Here is a 20,145-nt window from a genome sequence, read left to right as displayed (position 1 = left end):
TGGGGATGGGATGGGGACGGGGACGGGGACGGGGATGGGATGGGGATGGGATGGGGTTGCAATTTAATGGGTAATTAATGTGTTTTTTTTGAGGACACCCCCATTCCCCCCCCCCCGCTCTCACCAGATGCGCATTCAGTTCCTCTTTGGTGCTCTCGGGATCCCCGCACTGCATCCTGCAGCAGCACAGCTGCATCTCCACGCTCTCCAACCACTGCAGCAGCTCCGTCAGCTCCGCGGTGACGTCCTGCACGCAGCCCAGGCTGTGCTGCAGCTGCAGCTGCCTCCGCTCGCTCTCGGTGCAGACGGTGTCCCAGCGCTGCTGCAGCTCCTGCAGGCTGCGCTGCAGCCCCTCGGCTCCGTCCCCTGCGCTGCACTGCAGCAGCCCCTGCCCGGCGTCGCTCACCGACTGCACGCTGCGCGCGTGGGACTGCACATCATTCTGCAGCACCTGCGATGGAAAATGCAGCTCTGCACCTGCTGCGGCCATGCAGCTGTGCCATGTAGCCATGTGGTGCAGCCATGTGATGCAGCCACGCAATACAGCTGCTTCAGCCATGCAGCGCAGCCATGCAATGCAGCCATGCAGCGTAGCCATCTAAAGCAGCCATGCATGTCTCCGTGCAATGCAGCTGCTTGGCAAAGCAACACAATGCAGCCATGCAGTGCCACCATGCAACAGTCATGCAAGAGAGCCATGCGGTGCAGTTGTGCAATGCAGTCATGCAAAGCCACCTTGCAATGCAGCCATGCAATGTGGCCACACAACAAAGCCATGCAATGCAGACATGCAATGCAGACATGCAACACAGCCAAGCAGTGCAACCATGCAGTGCCGCTGAGTAATGCAGCTGTGCAACACATCCACGCAACACATTCGTGCAACGCAGCCACGCAGTGCACCTACTCAGTGCACCCGTGCAGTGCAGTAGTGCAACACAGCCATGCATGTCACCCATGCAACACAGCAATGCAACGCATTGGTGCAACGCATTCGTGCACCATGCAGTACCGCCATGCAACGTAGGAACGCAGCATATCCACGCAGCGCAGCCATGCAAACATAGCTGTGCAGGCATAAAAAAAAACAGCATGCAGTGCAGCTGTGCAGCGCAGCCGTGCACCACAGCCATGCATCACAGCCGTGCAAACATAGCTGTGCAGGCATCCAAAAAACAGCATGCAGTGCAGCCGTGCAGTGCAGCCGTGCAGCGCATTGGTGCAGCACAGCCGTGCATTGCAGTGGTGCAGCACAGCCGTGTTTGCAGCCGTGCATCGCCCCCCCGCTCACCCTGTGCTTGGCCATCTCCACCTCGCAGCTCTGCAGGTCGCAGCAGGGCGCCGTGCTGCTCTGCAGCTGCTCCGCTGTGTGCGACAGCCACTGCAGCAGCGCTGCCAGCTGCTGCTGGAACTGCCCCAGGCCCAGCAGGGCTGCCTCCAGCTGGTGCTGCATGGGGGGGGGGGACCCCTGTGAGACCCCACTGAGACCCCTATTACCCCACAGTGCCCCATTGAGACCCACTGAGACCCGCAGCACCCCACTGAGACCCCACTGAGCCCCACAGCGCCCCACTGAGACCCCCATTGCCCCATAATGCCCCACTAAGACCCATAGTGCCCCACAGCACCACACTGAGACCCCAATGAGACCCAGTGAGACCCCACTGAGACCCTCATCACCCCACTCAGACCCCACTGAGCCCCACAGTGCCCCACTGAGACCCCCCTTGCTCCATAACGCCCCACTGAGACCCATAGTGCCCCACAGCACCACACTGAGACCCCAGTGAGACCCACTGAGACTCCACTGAGACCCCAATGAGACCCCACTGAGACCCCCATTGCTCCACAGTGCCCCACTGAGCCCCACAGCACCACACTGAGACCCTCTGAGACCCCACTGAGAGCCCCATTACCCCACAGTGCCCCACTGAGACCCACTGAGACCCCATAGTGCCCCACTATGCCCCACTGAGACCCACTGAGACCTACAGTGCCCCACTCAGACCCACAGCCCCACTGTGCCCCACTGAGACCCTCTGAGACCCACAGTGCTCCACAGCACCCCACTGAGAGCATAGCATCCCACTGCACCCCACAGCACCCCACTGAGAGATGCACAGCACCCCATTGAGACCCCCATTGTCCCACCCGGCCCGGCCCCCCAAAGCACCGAGCCCCCCACCTTGCCAGGCCCCACCCCACCGTGCCCTCCACCTCACTGAGCCCCCACCCCACTGAGCCCCCCACCACCCCATCAAGCCCCCATCTCCCAGCTGACCCCCCACCCTACTGACACCCCCTCACCGAGCCCCCATCCCAATGGAGTCCCCCATATTACCATGCTGAGCCCCCACCCCACTGAGCCCCCATCCCACTGAACACCCACCCCACTGAGACCCCACCCTGCTGAGCCCCCATCCCATTGACCCCCCCACCACCCCAAGCCCCCTGCCTTGCTAAGACCCCCATTACCCCACGGAACCCCCTGTTGCCCCACTGAGCCCCCACCCCATTGAGCCCCCAGCAACTCACTGAACCTCCACCCTGCTGAGACCCCACCGAGCCCCCACCTCACTAAGCACCCACCCCACTGACTCCCCCATTACACCACTGAGTCCCCACCCCACTGAGCCCCCCCCCCACCCCATCAAGCCCCCATCTCCCAGCTGACCTCCCCACCCCACTGACCCCCCCAACAAGCCCCCACCCCACTGAGCCCCCGGCCCACTGACTCCCCCATTAACCCACTGAGACCTCACCCTGCTGAGCCCCCACCCCACTGACCCCCCCCACCAAGGCCCCGCATCCCAACCAAATCTCCCATATTACCACACTGCGCCCCCACCCCACTGAGTCCCCTACTGCCCCACTGAGCCCCAACCCCACTGAGCCCCCCATCACTTCACCATGCCCCCACCTCGGTGCCACCCCCATGACCCCAAAGAGCCCCCCCCAACCTGCCGCCCCACGATCTCCTCCTCCAGGTGATCCCAGCGGCGGCGGAAGTCGAGGAGTTGGGGAGGGGGATCCCCCCGTGTGGGACCCCCAGGGGGCTGCAGGCACTCAGCATCAACACGGCACTGATAGAGATCCTGTTTGAAGTCCTGGGGGGCAGCAGGGAGCGTTGGAGGCATGGGATGGAGTGGGGTGGGGGTGGGATATGGGATGGGATGGGATGGGATGGGATGGGGATGGGATGGGGATGGGGATGGGGATGGGGATGGGGATGGGGATGGGGATGGGGATGGGATGGGGATGGGGATGGGGATGGGGATGGGGATGGGGATGGGGATGGGATGGGGATGGGGATGGGATGGGGATGGGGATGGGGATGGGGATGGGGATGGGGATGGGGATGGGGATGGGGATGGGGATGGGGATGGGATGGGGATGGGGATGGGATGGGGATGGGGATGGGGATGGGGATGGGACGGGGATGGGATGGGGATGGGGATGGGGATGGGGATGGGGATGGGGATGGGGATGGGGATGGGGATGGCACGGCATGGCATGGCATGACACAGGATGGTATAGAATGGCACGGCATGGCACAGGATGGCCCCCATCACCTTGAGGTCCTGCAGCTGCTGCTGCACCACATCGGGGTCCCCCCCGATCAGGAACTCCTCGGCCACGCGCAGCTCCGCCGCATCCACCCACTGCGACAGCCGCTGCGTACGGAGCATCGCATGTCGATGAGGGGGGGGGGGTGGGGAATGTGGAGGGGGGGCCGGATCCCCAAACTCCCCCCAACCCCTCATCCCCTGCCCCACCTCCATGCTGTCCCGGTAGCTCAGTGCGTGGTGCAGCTGCTCCTGCAGGCGGCCGCGCAGCTCCGACCAAACTTTGTGCAGGCTGTGCCAGGAGGAGCAGAGCTGCGGCGGCGCAGCGTCAGCGGCACCGCGGGGTGGGGGGGGGCAGGGGGGGCTCCGTGGGGGTGGGGGGGTGAGGGGCGGGGGGATGGGGGGCTGAGTGGGGGGGTCGGGGGGGAAGGGTCTGGGGATGGGGTGTGGTCAGCGGTGTGGGTGGATGGGTGGGGGTCAGCAGGGATGGGGGGCGGGGGAGGTCAGTGGGGATGGGGGTCTGAGTGGGGGTCGGGTGGGAGGGAGGCTGGGGAAGGGGTCAGGGGGGGTGTGGGGGGTCTGAGAGATGGGTCAGGGGGGATGGGGGGCTGAGTGGGGGGTGGGGGGAGGGGTCTGGGGATGGGAGGGCAGGGGTATGGGTGGATGGGTGGGGGTCAGATGGGATGGGGGTGTGGGGGTCAGTGGGGATGGGGGTCTGAGTGGGGGTCAGGGGGGAGGGGGGTCTGGATGGGTCAGCAGTAATGGGGGTCCGAGGGTCAATGGGGAAGGGGGTTAGGCAGGAGGGGGGTCTGGGGATGGGGGTCAGCAGGACCACACAGGGCTGTGGGGTTGGGTGTTGTGGTCAGTGAGGGTGGGGGTCTGGGTGGGGGAGGAGAGGGAGAGTGCTGGCTATGGGGGGTTAGCGGGGGGATGGGATGGGGGTCACTGGGAATGGGGGGATGGGGATGGGGGGCTGGCTGTGGGGATGTGAGTGTGGGGCTCAGGGGGGAGGGAGATCTTGGTGGGGTGGCAGTGGGGATTAGAGTTTGGGTCTGGGGTCTGGGTGTGGGGTCAGGGATACAGTGGGGGGATGTGGGTCCGGTGTGGGGCTCAGCAGTACCACATGGGGATGGGGAGGGGTCCCGGTGGGTGCTGTGGGGCTGAGGACAGCACAGAGCATCGCCCTCACAGGGGGACAGCGTAGTGTGGGACCACCCCACAACCCCACAACGCCACAACCCCAAAGCCCTACAGCCCTACAGCCCCACAACCCTACAGCTCCACAACCCCACAGCCCCACAACCCTACAGCCCCACAGCCCCACAGCCCTACAACCCTCCAGCCCCACAGCCCCACAGCCCTATAACCCCACAACCCTATAGCCCCACAACCCTATAGCCCCACAACCCTACAGCCCCACAACCCTACAGCCCCACAACCCTACAGCCCCACCTCCATGACTCCATCCCACATTCCCATCCCAATATCCCCATCCGCACATCTCCATCCCAGTGTCCTCCTGCCCACATCCCCATTCCCACATCCCCTTCCCTGCAACCCGATCCCCATTTCCCCTTTCCTACATCCCTTTCCCCATATCCCTTTCTCCACATCCCCATCCCCACGTCCCCACCTCTATGGCCCCATCCCACAACCCCATCCCAGCGTCCCCATCCCCACATCCCCACTTCATGACCCCATTCCCACATCCCCCTATCCCCACATCCCCACACCCCCATCTCCCACGTCCCCCCATCTCCATCCCCACCCCACATCTCCACATCCCCATCCCCAGCCCTACATCAACCATCCCTACATCCCTCACCCCCAGATCCACAGCCCACACCCCCATCCCCACATCCCCCATTCCCCCATCCCCCCATCCCCAAATCCTCCATCCCCCCATCTCCATCCCCTCATCTCCCCACCCCACATCCCCCCATCCCCACATCTCCCCACCCCACATCTCCCCACCCCACATCCCCCCATCCCGCATCCCCCACATCCCCCACATCCCCCATTCCCCCATCCCCACATCCCCCCCATCCCCACATCCCCCATCCCCATATCCCCCATTCCCACACCCCCATCCTTACATCCCCCCACCCCACATCCCCTATCCCCCCATCTCCCCACCCCACATCCCCACATCCCCCATCCCACATCCCTGGACCCCCATCCCCCCATCCCCATCCCCATCCCCACCCCACATCCCCCATCCATACCCCTGGACCCCCATCCCCCCCATCCCCATCCCCCCCACATCCCCTCACCCCACATCCCCCATCCTCCCCTCCCCACCCCATCTCCCCACCCCCCATCTCCCCCCCCTCACCTCCTCCACCCCTTTGCTGACGTTGGCTGCGGCCGCATCCCCACACGCCTCCATCAGCTGCGCCCCGACGCAGCGCAGCGCCTGCAGCTCGGCCTGCAGCGCCTCCAGCTCCTCCTGCAGCGCCTTTGGGGCGGCACAAAGGGGGCTCAGCACCACAACCCCTCCCTATGGAACCCTATGGCACCCTATGGATCCTTATGGCACCCTATGGATCCTAATCACACCCTAGGGACTCTTAGGACACCCTATGGATCCTTATGGCACCCTATGGATCCCAATTGCAACCTAGGGATCCTTATGGCACCCTATGGAACCTTATGGCACCCAATGGATCCCAATTGCAACCTACGGATAGTTAGTGCACCCTATAGAACCTTATGGCACCCTATGGATCCCAATTGCGACCTAGGGATTCTTAGTGCACCCTATGGAACCCTATAGCATCCTATAGATCCTTATGGCACCCAATGGATCCCAATCGTACTCTAGGGATTCTTAGGAACCCTATGGATCCCTATGGCACCCTATTGATCCTTAGGGCACCCTATGGATCCCAATCGCACCCTAGGGATTCTTAGGACACCATATGGATCCCTATGGCACCCTATGGATCCCTATGGCACCCTATTGATCCTTAGGGCACCCTATGGATCCCAATCGCACCCTAGGGATTCTTAGGACACCCTATGAATCCCTATGGCACCCTATAGATCCTTATGGCACCCTATAGATCCCAATCACACCATAGGGATCCCTATGGCACCCTATGGATCCCTATTGCACTGTATGGATCCTTATGGCATCCTATGGATCCCAAACACACCCTAGGGATTCTTAGGACACCCTATGGATCCCTATGGCACCCCATTGATCCTTACAGCATCCTATGAATCCCTATGGCACTCTATGGATTCCTATGGCACCCTATGGATCCCTAGGGCACCCTCTTGATCCTTATGGCACCCTATGGATCCCTATGGAACCCTATGGATCCTTAAGGCACCTTACGTATCCTTCCAGCACCCAATGGATCCCAATTGCACCCAAGGGATCCTTATGGCATCCTATGGATGCCAATCACACCCTAGGGATTCTTAGGACACCCTATGGATCCCTATGGCACCCCACTGGTCCTTATGGAACCCTGTGGATCCTTATGGCACCCTATAGAACCCTATGGCACCTTATGGATCCCTATGGCACCCAATGGATTCCAATCGCACCCAATGGATCCTTATGGCACTCAGTGGATCCCAATCACACTCTATGGATTCTTAGGACACCCTAACGATCCTTATAGCACCCAATGGATTCTTAGGACACCCTAAAGACCCCTATGCACCCAATGGATCCCTGTGGCACCCAATGGTTCCTTATGGCACCCTCTGGATCCCTATGGCACTCTATGGATCCTCATGGCACCCTGTGGGTCCCTATGGGTTGGTGACCCTACACACAGCAGTGGGTTTGGAACTCAGTGATCATTAGGGTCCTTTTCACACCAGGCCATGCATCGGTGCTCTGACCCCATGCACACCTGCGCAGATCATGCTGCATGCCATGCACACCTGCATGGGTCACACTGCATGCCATGCACAGCTGCACAACGCATATTGCGTGCCATGCACAGCTGCACAGGTCACACGATGTGCCATGCACATCTGCATGGATCACGCTGCATGAAATGCACAGCTGCACGGATCACACTGCATGCCACGCACACTTGCACAAAGCACATTAAATGCCATGCACACCTGCGTGGGTGACACTGCATGCCATGCACATCTCTGCGTAGTGCATTGCATGCCATGCACACCTGCATGGATCACGCTACATGCCATGCACACCTGCATGGATCACACTGCATGCGATGCACATCTGTGCATAGTGCATTGCATGCCACGCACACCTGCATGGATCACGCTGCATGCGATGCACATCTGCACATAGTGCGTTGCATGCCATGCACACCTGAATGGGACACGCTGCATGCCATGCACAGCTGCATGGGTCACGCTGCAAGCCATGCACACCTGCGTGGATCATGCTGCACGCCACGCACACCTGCACAAAGCGCATTGCATGCCGTGCACAGCTGCATGGATCACGCTGCATGCCATGTACACCTGCATGGATCACACTGCATGTGATGCAGATCTGCGCATAATGCATTGCATGCGATGCACACCTGCACAAAAGGCATTGCATGCCACGCACACCTGCATGGATCACGCTGCATGCCTTGCACACCCGCACAGATCACACGGTGTGCCATGCACACTTGCATGTATCACGCTGCATGAAATGCACACCTGCATGGAACACGCCGCATGCCATGCACACCTGCATGGATCACGCCGCATGTCATGCACACCTGCACAAAGCACGTTGCATGCCACGCGCAGCTGCATGGATCATGCTGCATGCCACGCACACCTGCACAAAGCACATCGCATGCCATGCACAGCTGCATGGATCACGCTGCATGAAATGCACAGCTGCACAAAAGCGCGCTGCGTGCCATGCACAGCTGCATGGATCACGCTGCATGCCACGCATACCTGCACAGACTGCAGCCTGGCGCTGATGCCTTCGGGTTCCCCCCCCTCGCCCTCCATGCGCAGCAGCAGGCGCTGCGTGTCCGCCAAGGTCAGCGCCAGCTCTGCAGCTCCGCCCCAGAATCGCTCCGCCAACGCCTGCAGCTCCTGCAGCCGCAGCTCCGCCGCCTCCGTCTCGGCCCGCAGGGAGCCCCACTGCGACTGCAGCTGCGCCGCGCGGTCCTGCAGCGCTATGGGGCACAATGGGGCAGGGGGGTGGAGAGCGTGGAGACAACCGGGACCCCATGGTGGGGTGGGGACACAGCTGGGGGGTAGTGGACACCAAAAGACACCCAGAGATGGCATAGGGATATCACTATGGGGCAGTGGGATCAGAACATACAGGGACCCAATGGAGGGGTGGGGAGAGAGCTATGGGGCAGCAGAACCAAAAAGGGACCCAGAGGTGGCATGGGGATACCACTATTCTGGCAGCACTATGGGGCAGTGGGACCAGAACCCATGGGGAGTCAGTGGTGGGGTGGGGACAGATCTATGGGGCAGCAGAACCTAAAAGGGACACAGAGGTGGCATAGGGACATCGCTATGGGGCAGCGGATCCCAAAAGTGGAGGGATGAGGACAGAGCTGTGGGGCAGAGGGACCAGAACATACAGGGCCCCAATGGTGGGGTGGGGACAGATCTATGGGGCAGCAAAACCCAAAAGGGACCCAGTGGTGGCATGGGGACACCGCTATGGGGCAGCACTATGGGGCGGTGGGACCAGAACCTATAAGGCCCCAGTGGGGTGGGGACAGCACTATGGGGCAGCGGACCCCCATAGGGACCCAGTGGTGCCATGAGAGAATCGCTATGGGTCACGTGGCTCAGAACCCATAAGGACCCAAGGAAGGGGTGGGGACAGAGCTATGGGGCAGAGGGACCAGAACCTATAGGGAGCCAACAGTGAGGTGGGGACAAATCTATGGGGCAGCAGAACCTAAAAGGGACCCAGTGGTGGCGTGGGGACACAGCTATGGGGCAGCACTATGGGGCAGTGGGACCAGAACCTATAAGGCCCCATTGGTGGGGTGGGGACAGCACTCTGGGGCAGCGGACCCTAAAAGGGACTCAATAGTGGGGTGGGGACAGCGCTATGGGGCAGCAGACCCCCCCCAAAAGGCCCCATTGTGGTGCCCCCAGCACGTAGCACTGCCCTACCTGTGGCCGCAGCGTTGCAGCCGGCCGCCCGCATGCTGTCCCGCAGCTCGTCGCATTGCGCCCGCACCGCCTGCAGCGCAGCCCCCATCTGCTGCAGCTCCGCCACGGCCACGCTGTTCTCCCGCAGCCGCTCCCGCAGCTGCGCCGCGTCCCCGTGCAGGGGTGGGCAGCCCCGCAGCCTCCCCTGCAGCCTCTCCATGCACTCCCGCAGCAGATCCATGCGCTCGCTCAGCTGCGGGGGATGCGTTGCAGTGCTGCATCGCAGCCGGCTCATCCCGGGGCTGCAGTGCTGCAGTGCTGCGCCGTACCTGCCCGTACCGCGGCAGCGCGTCCTCCAGCATGGCAGCCGCCCGCTGCATGCGCTCGCGGATGCGACCGTAGCGCTCCTCTGCCTCCTCGCAGCGCTGCTGCAGTGGGGCCGCCTGCTCGGGGCTGAGCTCTTGCAGCTGTGCAGCCACGCGCCGCAGCTTCGCCACCAGCGGGCGGTGCTCGGCGACGGCTTCACGCAGGCACTGTGGGGTGGGCACGGTGCATGGCATGCATTGGTGGTGCTGCAGTTGCACCGAGGGGTGGGCACGGTGCATGGCATGCGTTGGTGGTGCTGCAGTTGCACCGAGGGGTGGGCACGGTGCATGGCATGCGTTGGTGGTGGTGCTGCAGCACTGAGGGGCTCCAGCCCAAATGCATGGCCTTGTGGCACAGAACACATAGAGAGCAACCAATGGTGGGGTGGGGACAGAGCTATGGGGCAGTGGACCCTAAAAGGGACCTAATGATGGTGTGGGGACAGCACTATGGGGCAGCAGACCCTAAAAGGGTCCCAGCGGTGGGGTGGGGACAGAGCTATGGGGCAGATGGCACAGTACTTATAGGGACCCAATGGTGGCATAGTCCATTGCTATGGGGCAGCAGACTCCTATAGGAACCCAGTGGTGGTGTGGGGACAGTGATATGGGGCAGCAGACCCTAAAAGGGACTCAATGGTGTGTAGGGACAGCACTATGGGACAGCGGACCCTAAAAGGGACCCAATGGTGGGGTGGGGACAGCGCTATGGGGCAGCAGGCACAGTACTTATAGGGACCCAATGGTGGCACAGTCCATTGCTATGGGGCAGCAGACTCCTATAGGAACCCAGTGGTGGTGTGGGGACAGTGATATGGGGCAGCAGACCCTAAAAAGGACCCAACGGTGGGGTGGGGACAGCGCTATGGGGCAGCAGATCCCCCAAAGCCCCAGTGTTGACACAGGCTGCCTGCTGGCTGCGCTCACCTGCAGCAGCGCCTGCTGCTCCCGGAATGCGTCGCAGCTGATGGCGTCGGGGCAGAGCTGCACCGCGGCCGCCTGCGTTTCCTCCAACCATGGCTGCAGCTCCGCATGCGCCTCGCAGAACTGCGACAGCAGCGCCTGCGCCTGCTCCAGCTGCACCGAGCGCGCCCCGCTGCGCTGCCACAGCTGCTCCGCATGCTCCCGCAGTGCCTGCACCGAGGGCTGCGGAGATGCGCAATGGCGGTGGGCGCTGGGATGCAGCAGCGCTGGCTGCAGGGATGCGGGGGGTTGCAGGGATGTGGCGCTCACCTCCATGCGCTGCTGCATGGGTTCCGGGCAGCAGCGCAGCATTGGCTCTGCAACGCCCAGCAGGCGCTCCACCAAACTGCGGTGGTGCAGGATCTCAGCTGAGAGCAGCTGCAGGACAGAGGGAGGTGATGAGGCACAGATGCAGCCCCAGGACCGCATGCGGGTCTGCATGCATTGCATGAGAACACGACTCCCCAACCCACCTTGTGCTCAGCCAGCTGCGCATCCAACGCCTGCATGTCCAGCTGCACGCTGCCCGCCGCATCCAGCCGCTCCTGCAGCCCCGCCAGGCGGTCCAGCTCCGAATGCAGGAACTGCTGCAGCTGCAGCACATGCAACACTGTCACCCATGCACCAGAGAGGGCTCCGGAGCAGCATTCCCCCCCCCCGAGGGCTCCGGAGCAGCATCCCCCCCCCCCCGAGAGCCATGTGGAGCCCTCACGCATGACACAGTGCTGCTCTGGAGCCGACCACGCAGTGGTGCAGCGCCGACGCTGCATCACCGCATTCCCACACCTTCTCCTGGTCGTTGCATGGGGGCTCCCTCCCATCCCACGCATTCAGCTCCGCCTCCACGCGACCCAACCAAAGCTGCAGGTCTTCCTGCGCGGGACCCACGCGGGACGAGGCGTCCATGGCCTGCGCCATGCGCTGCTCCGTGTCGGCGCTGCTCTGCGCCGCGATCAGGTACCGCATCCGCAGCCATTCCAGCCTCTCCTGCGCCAGCGCCGCCTCCTCCCCTGCGGCACAATGGCGCCGTGGGGCTCACGACCCCACACCCTCTGCTGCCCGTGGGGCTGACCCGGCACCCCCCCCCTCCTTCTTCCATCACCCTCAGTGCAGGGAGCTGCAGCCCCCACCCCCAGCATAGACCTCCGGGTGCTCAGCCCCCCCGCCATGCCCACCGCAGCTGTGAGCATCGCATGATGCCATGCATCCAAAGTCAGCGCAGGACAGCAAAGCCTCCCAGGTCCCCTGGCACTGCAGGGTTCTCTCACTATCCCCAAACTCCCTCCCCCCCATGGCTGCACCACAGACTCCCCCCCATGGCAGCAGCACAGACCCCCTCCCATGCCTGCAGCACAGACCCCCCCCCATGGCTGCAGCAAAGCCCTCTAACCTTTATCCTACCAACCCCCTCCCCTCCCCCCAACTCCACCGCAGCTGCATCGCATGACGCCATGCACCCAAAGTCACCGTAGGACAGCAGAGCCCCCCCAGGACCCCCACCACTGTGGGATCCTCTCATTGCCCCCAGGGCTGCAGCATGGACCCCTGCCCACCCCACCCCAGGGCTGCAGCAGAGCCCTCTCCCCCACATGCACGGCCTCTCCCCGCGTCATCCCCACCACAGCTGCATCGCATGGTGCCGTGCACCCAAAGTCAGCGCAGGACAGATGAGCCCCGGGACAGCAGAGCCCCCAAGGACCCCCAACACCATGGGGTCCTCTCACTGCCCCCCTCCCCCCCTCCCTCACCCCCAGGGCTGCAGCAGAGACCCCCCCTCCACCCAGGGCTGCAGTAAAGACCTCCACAGGCCCCCCTCAGCCTCCATCCCCACTGCAGTCGCATGATGTGCCATGCACCCAAAGTTACTGCAGGACAGCAGAGGAGCCCCCCAGGACCCCCACCACCGTGAGGTCCTCTCACTGCCCCCATGTGCTGCAGCATGGACCCCCCCACTCTTCCCAAGGGCTGCAGCACAGTTCCCCTCATGCCCCCCCCCCATCTCCACTGCAGCCATGAGCACTGCATGTTGCCCACCCACCCAAACTCAGTGCAGGACAGCAGAGCCCCCCAGGACAACAGAGCCCCTGGGACCTCCAGCAATGCAGCGTCCTCTCATTGCCCCCCCCCAGGACTGCAGCACAGACCCCTCACTCCCCCTGGGCTGCAGCAGAGCCCTCCATGCCCTCTTCCCCCCCAAACCCCACCCCAAGTCCCCTCAGTTGCCACACACCCAAGGTCAGCTCAGGACAGCAGGGCCCACCCTAGGGCCCCCACCACCATGGGGTCCTCCCACTGCCACCCCCCCTTCCCCCCCATGGTGCTGCCCACCCACCCGTCACCATGTGCAGCACACACTGCCCACGTTCCAGGACATCCTGCAGCTCCGGCAGCCGCGCGCGGATCTCCTCGCAGAGGGTCTGAGGGGAGAGACCCCCCCCATTATGTCAGACCCCCACCCCATTATCTCAAAGCCCACCCTATTATGTCAGACCTGCACCCCATTATCTCAGACCCCCACCCCATCATGTCAGACCCCCACTCCGTTATCTCAACCCCCCCCATCATGTCAGACCCCCCACCCCATCATGTCAGACCCCCACCCCATTATGTCAGACCCCCATCCCATTATCTCAGGCCCCCACCCCATCATGTCAGACCCCCACCCCAGGATCTCAGTCCCCCAACCCCATGTTCTGAGCCCCCCACCCCTGTGCCCTCAGCCCCCACCCCCATCATCTCAGTCCCCCACCCCATATTCTCAGCTCCCCAAGCCCAGGATCTCAGCCCCCCCACCTCTATGTTCTCCCTCCCCCCATCCCTGTGCCCTCAGCCCCCCATGTATTCTCAGCCCCCCACCCCTAGCCTCTCAGCCCCCCGGCCCTGTGCCCCCCAGCCCTGTCCCCTCAGCCCCCCCACCCCCATACTCTCAGGCCCCCCATCCCCTCAGCCCCCCCAAGCTCTGTGCCCTCAGACCTCCTCACCCCCATCCTCTCAGCCCCCAACTCCATGTTCCGAGCCCCCCAACCCCCATATTCTCACCCCCCCAACCCAGCCTCCCAGCCCCATGCCTGCAGCCCCCACCCCCATATTATCACCATGACACCCCCCCACTCCCATGCTCTCAACCCCCCAGCCCTCCCCACATCCCCCAGCCTTACATCCCCCATAAAGACCCATGACCCTCATCCCTCCCCACACCCCCATCTCTCCCCACACCCCCTACCCCCCCGCACATCCCAATTCCTCCCCACACCCCCAACCCTCCTCATATCCCTAATTCCTCCCCACACCCCCTAACCCTTCTCATATCCCTAATTCCTCCCCACACCCCATAACCCTCTTCATATCCCTAATTCCTCCCCACACTCCAAACCCTCCCCAGAACACCCATCCCTCCCCACATCCCCCAACCCTTCCAATATCCCAATTCCTCCCCACATCCCCCATCCCTCCCCACACCCCAGACCCTTCTCATATCCCTAATTCCTCTCCACACCCCCAACCCTTCCCATATCTGAACTCCGCCCCATGCCCCCCAACCCTTCTCATATCCCTAATTCCTCCTACACCCCCAACCTTTCCCATATCCCAATTCCTCCCCACACCCCCCACCCTTCTCATATCCCTAATTCGTCCTCATACCCATCCCTCCCCACACCCCACACCCTCCTCATACCCCTAATTCCTCCCCACACCCCCAACCCTTCCCACATCCCAATTCCTCCCCACACCCCCCATCCCTCCCCACACCCCCAACTCTCCTTGTATCCCAATTCCTCCCCATACCCTCAACCCTTCCCATATTCCAATTCCTCCTCACACCCCCCATTCCTCCCCACACCCTCCAACCCTCCTCATATCCCAATTCCTCCCCACACCCTTCATTCCGCCCCACACCTCCAACCCTCCTCATATCCCTAATTCCTCCTCAACCCCCCATCCCTCCCCACACCCCCCATCCTTCTCATATCCCTAATTCCTCCCCACACTCCCAACCTTTCCCATATCCCAATTCCTCCCCACACCCCCCATCACTCCCCACACCCCCAACTCTCCTCATATCCATAATTCCTCCCCGCACCCCCCAACCCTCCTCGTATCCCAATTCCTCCCCGCACCCCCCAACCCTCCTCGTATCCCAATTCCTCCCCACATCCCCCAACCCTCCTTGTATCCCCACTTCCCCCCCACCTGTCCCTGTCGATGCGCATCCCTCAGGCTGTCCCCGCAGCCCTTGGTCCCCCAGAGCTGCGCCAGCAGCCGCTCGGTGGCCGCCAGCCACTCCTGGAAGGAATCGGCGCCCTGCTGGAAGCGCTGCGCTGCCGGGACGATCCGCTCCAGGAACACAAACCTGGGGGAAGGAGGGACGGCACGGCGGTGAACATGGGGTGCAGGGAGTGCTTGGAGGGATAGGGGACAGGGGACGGGGATGGGGATGAGGGACAAAGATGGGGACAGTTATGGGGACAAGGGACAGGGGACAGGGATGGGGGACAGGGACAGGAATGGGGGACAGGGACAGGAATGGGGGACAAAGATGGGGACAATTATGGGGACAGGGGACAGGGATGGGGGACAAAGATGGGGACAATTATGGGGACAGGGGACAGGGATGGGGGACAGGGACAGAAAGGGGGGACAAAGATGGGGACAATAATAGGGACAGGGGACAGGGATGGGTGTCAGGAATGGGGGATAGGGGACAGGAATGGGGATGGGGACAATTATGGGGACAGGGATGGGGACAAAGATGGGGACAAGGGACACAAGACAGGAATGGGGAACAAAGAGTTGGGAATGGGAACAGGGACAGAGATGGGGGACAAAAATGTGGACAATTATGGGGACAAGGGACACAAGACAGGGATGGGGGACCAAGATGGGGATGGGGATAGGGACAGAGATGGGGGACAAAGAGGGGACAGTGATGGGGACAAGGGATGGGGACAGGGATAGAAAGGGGGGACAAAGATGGGGACAATTATGGGGACAAGGCACAGGGATGGGGATGGAGACAGGGACAGGGGACAAAGATGGGGACAATTATAGGGACAGGGATGGGTGTCAGGATGGGGGACAGGGGACAGGGATGGGGATGGGGATGGGGAGAGGGGACATAGATGGGGATGGGGACAGAAAGGGGGACAAAGATGGGGACAATTATGGGGACAAAGGACACAGGACAGGAATGGGGGACAAGGACAGAGATGGGGGACAAAAATGTGGACAATTATGGGGACAAGGGACACAAGACAGGGATGGGGGACCAAGATGGAGATGGGGACAGGGACAGAGATGGGGGACAAAGAGGGGACAGTGATGGGGACAAGGGACAGGGATGGGCACAGTCTGTGTGCCAGCAGAGCCGCCTGCCCCGCTGCAGCTCCGTGCTGCAGCCCTGCAGCCTCCCCCACCTTTCCTGCACCTCCTCCAGCAGCCGCCCCCAGCGCTGCCGCAGCGCGGCCACATCTGCACGGTTGGGTTCGTCCTGCAGGCCGCGCTCCACGCGGGGCCGCCGCTCCTCCAGCAGCCGTCGCAGGAGCTGCGGGCGATGCGGGGTCAGGGCTGAGCCAGGGCTCCGTGCCCCAGCAGCAGCCCTGCATCATGGTGCATCACGGCGCATCGCATTGCAGCACATTGCATTGCAGCACACTGCATCGCAGCACATTGCATCGCAGCACATTGCATCGCAGCACATTGCATTGCAGCACACCGCATTGCAGCGCATTGCATTGCAGTGCATTGCATCGCAGCGCATTGCATCACGGCACATCGCATCACGGCGCATCGCATTGCAGCACACCGCATTGCAGCATATTGCATCGCAGCACACTGCATCACGGCGCATTGCATTGCAGCACACTGCATTGCAGCACATTGCACCATGGCGCATTGCATTGCAGCACATTGCATCGCAGCGCATCGCATTGCAGCACATTGCATCACAGCGCATTGCATTGCAGCGCATTGCGGTGCATCGCATTGCATCGTGGCGCTGACCTTCTGCTCCTCCAGCTGCGCCTTCGCCACCTTCACATCGGCAGCCGGCGGCCTCTGGTTGCCCACCAGCTCCTCCATGTCGGCCACCCACGCCAGGAGAGCCTCCAGGGTGTCCTCAGGGACAGGGACGGCCTGGGGAGTCACCTGCAGGGAGACACCGCTGGGGCGAGGGGGATCCCCCCAGGTTCACGGCCAGGGGGGTCCTGGCCCACCTGCGTCCCCTCCAGTGTCCCCATGTTCCCATATTCCCATGTCCCTATGTGCCCCCTTGTCTTCATGTCCCCACAGTCCCCACGCCCCACATCCCCGCATCCCCATGTCCCTGCATCCCCATGATGTCCCTGCATCCCCATGATGTCCCCGCACCCCCATGATGTCCCCACACCCCCATGTCCCCACGCCATGGAATGGCTCAGTGCTGTCCCAGCACCACACACACAGACCCCAGGGTGCACAGCGGGCGCGACGCAGCCCAGCAGATGTGCAGCACCACAGCAGCCCCAAGCGCATGGCTGCAGCACCACAGATGGACCCGTGGAGACTCCTGGCACTGGGCAGGGAGAACCAGGATCCCCAGAGGGAAAGGTGGGGGCTCTGGGATCCCCATGGGGACAGCTGGGGGCACTGTGGTCCCCATGGGGACAGATAGGCACAGCAGAGTCCTCACAGCCTTGGTGACAGATGGGGGTACTGGGGTCTCCATGGAGACATCTGGGGGCACCAGGATCCCCATGGGGACAGCTGGGGGCGCTGTGGTCCCCATGGGGACATCTAGATGGGCACAGCAGGGTCCCCACAGCCATGGGGACAGATGGGGGCACCGGGATCCCTGTGGGGACAGCTGGGAGCACCAGGATCCCCATGGGGACAGCTGGGAGCACTGGGGTCCCTATGGTGACAGCTGGGCACAGCAGGATCCCCATGGGGACAGATGGGCACAGCAGGGTCCCCACAGCCATGGGGACAGCTGGGGGCACTGTGATCCCATGGGGACAGCTGGGGACACTGTGATCCCCACGGCCACGGGGTCGGCACGCTGCCATCCCTTTCGGGGGCCGCTGCTCGGCCATCACCTCGTGGCCGTCGGTGCCATCCGTCAGCGCAGCGGTGCCGGTCCGGGTGCCGGCAGCGTCCCCCCCTGCCGGGTATTGGGTGACCTCCACGATCTCCGTCACGATGGTCTCCGTCACCTCCGTCACCTCCGTCACCTCCCGCGCGCTGACGGGCTGCCACGACCGCGGCCCACGCGGCGCCCGGGGGGGGGTCCAGACGGCCGCCCCCTCCCGTCCCCGCGCCCGCAATGCGACGCACGCGGTGCTGCCGTTCTGCACCGCCGCCTCCGAGAGGCTGCGCTGCAGCACCGGGCTGCGCCGTGGCCCCGCCGCGCTCCAGCCGTTCTCTGTCGGCGCTTTCCCGGCGTGGGGTTCAGCCCCGCAGCCCCCGTCTGGACCCGGCGGTTCCTCGGGGCGGCGGCTCTTCTGGCCCAGGCAGCCGGGGCGGCTCGCCGAGTTCCCCATGGCGCTGCAGGGCTGCGCTCACATCCCGGCCTGCAACGAGCCGGGCTGGGCGTCAACAGAGCTGCAGGAATCCCTGCGCCCGCTGCACCAAAATCCTGCGCCAGTCCTGCACGCAAAGTCCTGCACGCAAATCCTGAATCAAAGTCCTGCACCCAAAGTCCTGCGCAAAAAGAAGTCCTCCTCCCAAAGTCCTGCACAAAAAGTCCTGTGCCAAAGTTTAGCAAACAAAGTCCTGCACCAAAGTCTTGCACACAAAGTCCTGCACCCAAAGTCTTGCACCCAAAGTCCTGCACCCAAAGTCCTGTGTCAAAATCAGGTGCCAAAGTTTAACACACAAAGTCCTGCACCAACATCCTGTGCCAAAATCCTGCACACAAAGTCCCGCACTAAAGTCCTGCACATAAATCCTATGCCAATGTCCTGCACACAAGGTCCTGCATGCAAATCTTGCACACAAATCTTGCACCAAAGTCCTGCACCCAAAGTCCTGCGTCCACAGTCCTGCACCCACAGTCCTGCACGCAAATCCTGAATCAAAGTCCTGCACCCAAAGTCCTGCACCAAAATCCTGCACCCAAAGTCCTCTGTCAAAATTAGGTGCCAAAGTTTAGCACACAAAGTCCTGCACACAAGTCTTGTGCCAATGTCCTGCACCCAAGGTCCTGCATGCAAACCTTGCAACACAAATCTTGCACCAAAGTCCTGCACCCAAAGTCCTGTGCCAAAATCCTGTGTCAAAATTAGGTGCCAAAGTTTAGCACACAAAGTCCTGCACCAAAGTCTTGCACACAAAGTCCTGCACTCAAAGTCCTCTGTCAAAATCAGGTGCCAAAGTTTAGCACACAAAGTCTTGCACCCAAAGTCCTACACCAAAGTTCTGCATCCAAAGCCCTGCACCAAAATCCTGTGCCAAATTCTGCACCTGAAGTCCTGCACTCCTAGTCCTGCATCCAAATCCTGCACCAAAGTCCTGTGCCAACATCAGGTACCAAAGTTCTGCACCTGAAGTCCTGCACCCAAAGTCCTGCACCCAAAGTCCTATACTCAGTTCTGCACCAAAGTCCTGCACCAAAAGTGCTGCATCCAAAGCCCCGTGTCACTCTCCTGCACCCAAAATCCTGTGCCAAATTCAGGTGCCAAAGTCCTGCACCAAAGACCTGCAGCAAAGTCCTCCACCCAAAGCCCCACACCCAAAGCCCTGCACTGCAGCGCTGCACCCCGAGCCCTGCATTGAGGCGCAGCGCTGCACAGCCGCAGCACTGGGCTCCACGCACAGCAGCACCTGCAGCACCGCAGCCCCCTCCCTCCCGCTGCACATCTCGTTAGGCGCACCGCTAACGAAGCACATGGGCAGGCATGCAGCTGCTGCCACCCGGTGCAGAAAAAGCACCATCTGTCTGCAGCGCATCACTGCATTCCCTCCCCCCCTGTGCACCACTGCTCCGCAATGCACACACGTGTTCTCACACCGACACACGCGCACCACACCCTGCACGCTGCACACCGCGACCACGTTGCACAAACAGCAGCCAACCCACGGCACTGCGCTCGTGCATCAGCAGCACAGCCCGGGGCACGCTCAGCATGCACTCACTGCACCACAGGCACTGCAGCACCGCTCACAGCGCATGCGCTGCACCATGCGTGCACACCGAGACTCAC

General features: G+C 62.4%; 1 protein-coding gene across 1 annotated transcript in view; it reads right to left on the bottom strand.

Annotated features, from left to right (window-relative positions):
- The window catches only part of LOC149918796 (microtubule-actin cross-linking factor 1, isoforms 6/7-like), a 39,801-nt gene extending 21,225 nt beyond the window's left edge, over positions 1 to 18,576 (bottom strand). Inside the window, 18 exon segments of the mRNA XM_090138306.1 lie at positions 125 to 451; positions 1,292 to 1,447; positions 2,961 to 3,107; positions 3,573 to 3,674; positions 3,777 to 3,878; positions 5,902 to 6,024; positions 8,463 to 8,689; positions 9,660 to 9,891; positions 9,968 to 10,171; positions 10,931 to 11,149; positions 11,237 to 11,344; positions 11,440 to 11,559; positions 11,753 to 11,976; positions 13,299 to 13,383; positions 15,158 to 15,317; positions 16,381 to 16,508; positions 16,967 to 17,146; positions 17,920 to 18,576. Coding sequence (XP_089994432.1) covers positions 125 to 451; positions 1,292 to 1,447; positions 2,961 to 3,107; positions 3,573 to 3,674; positions 3,777 to 3,878; positions 5,902 to 6,024; positions 8,463 to 8,689; positions 9,660 to 9,891; positions 9,968 to 10,171; positions 10,931 to 11,149; positions 11,237 to 11,344; positions 11,440 to 11,559; positions 11,753 to 11,976; positions 13,299 to 13,383; positions 15,158 to 15,317; positions 16,381 to 16,508; positions 16,967 to 17,146; positions 17,920 to 18,483 — 3,408 coding nt within the window. The 5' untranslated portion in view covers positions 18,484 to 18,576.
- Positions 18,577 to 20,145: the final 1,569 nt, after the last annotated feature.

The sequence above is a fragment of the Phasianus colchicus genome, chromosome 3, assembly GCF_987193195.1.
Source record: "Phasianus colchicus chromosome 3, bPhaCol1.hap1.1, whole genome shotgun sequence".
Taxonomy (NCBI): domain Eukaryota; kingdom Metazoa; phylum Chordata; class Aves; order Galliformes; family Phasianidae; genus Phasianus; species Phasianus colchicus.
This window is presented reverse-complemented; position numbering and strand designations above follow the sequence as displayed.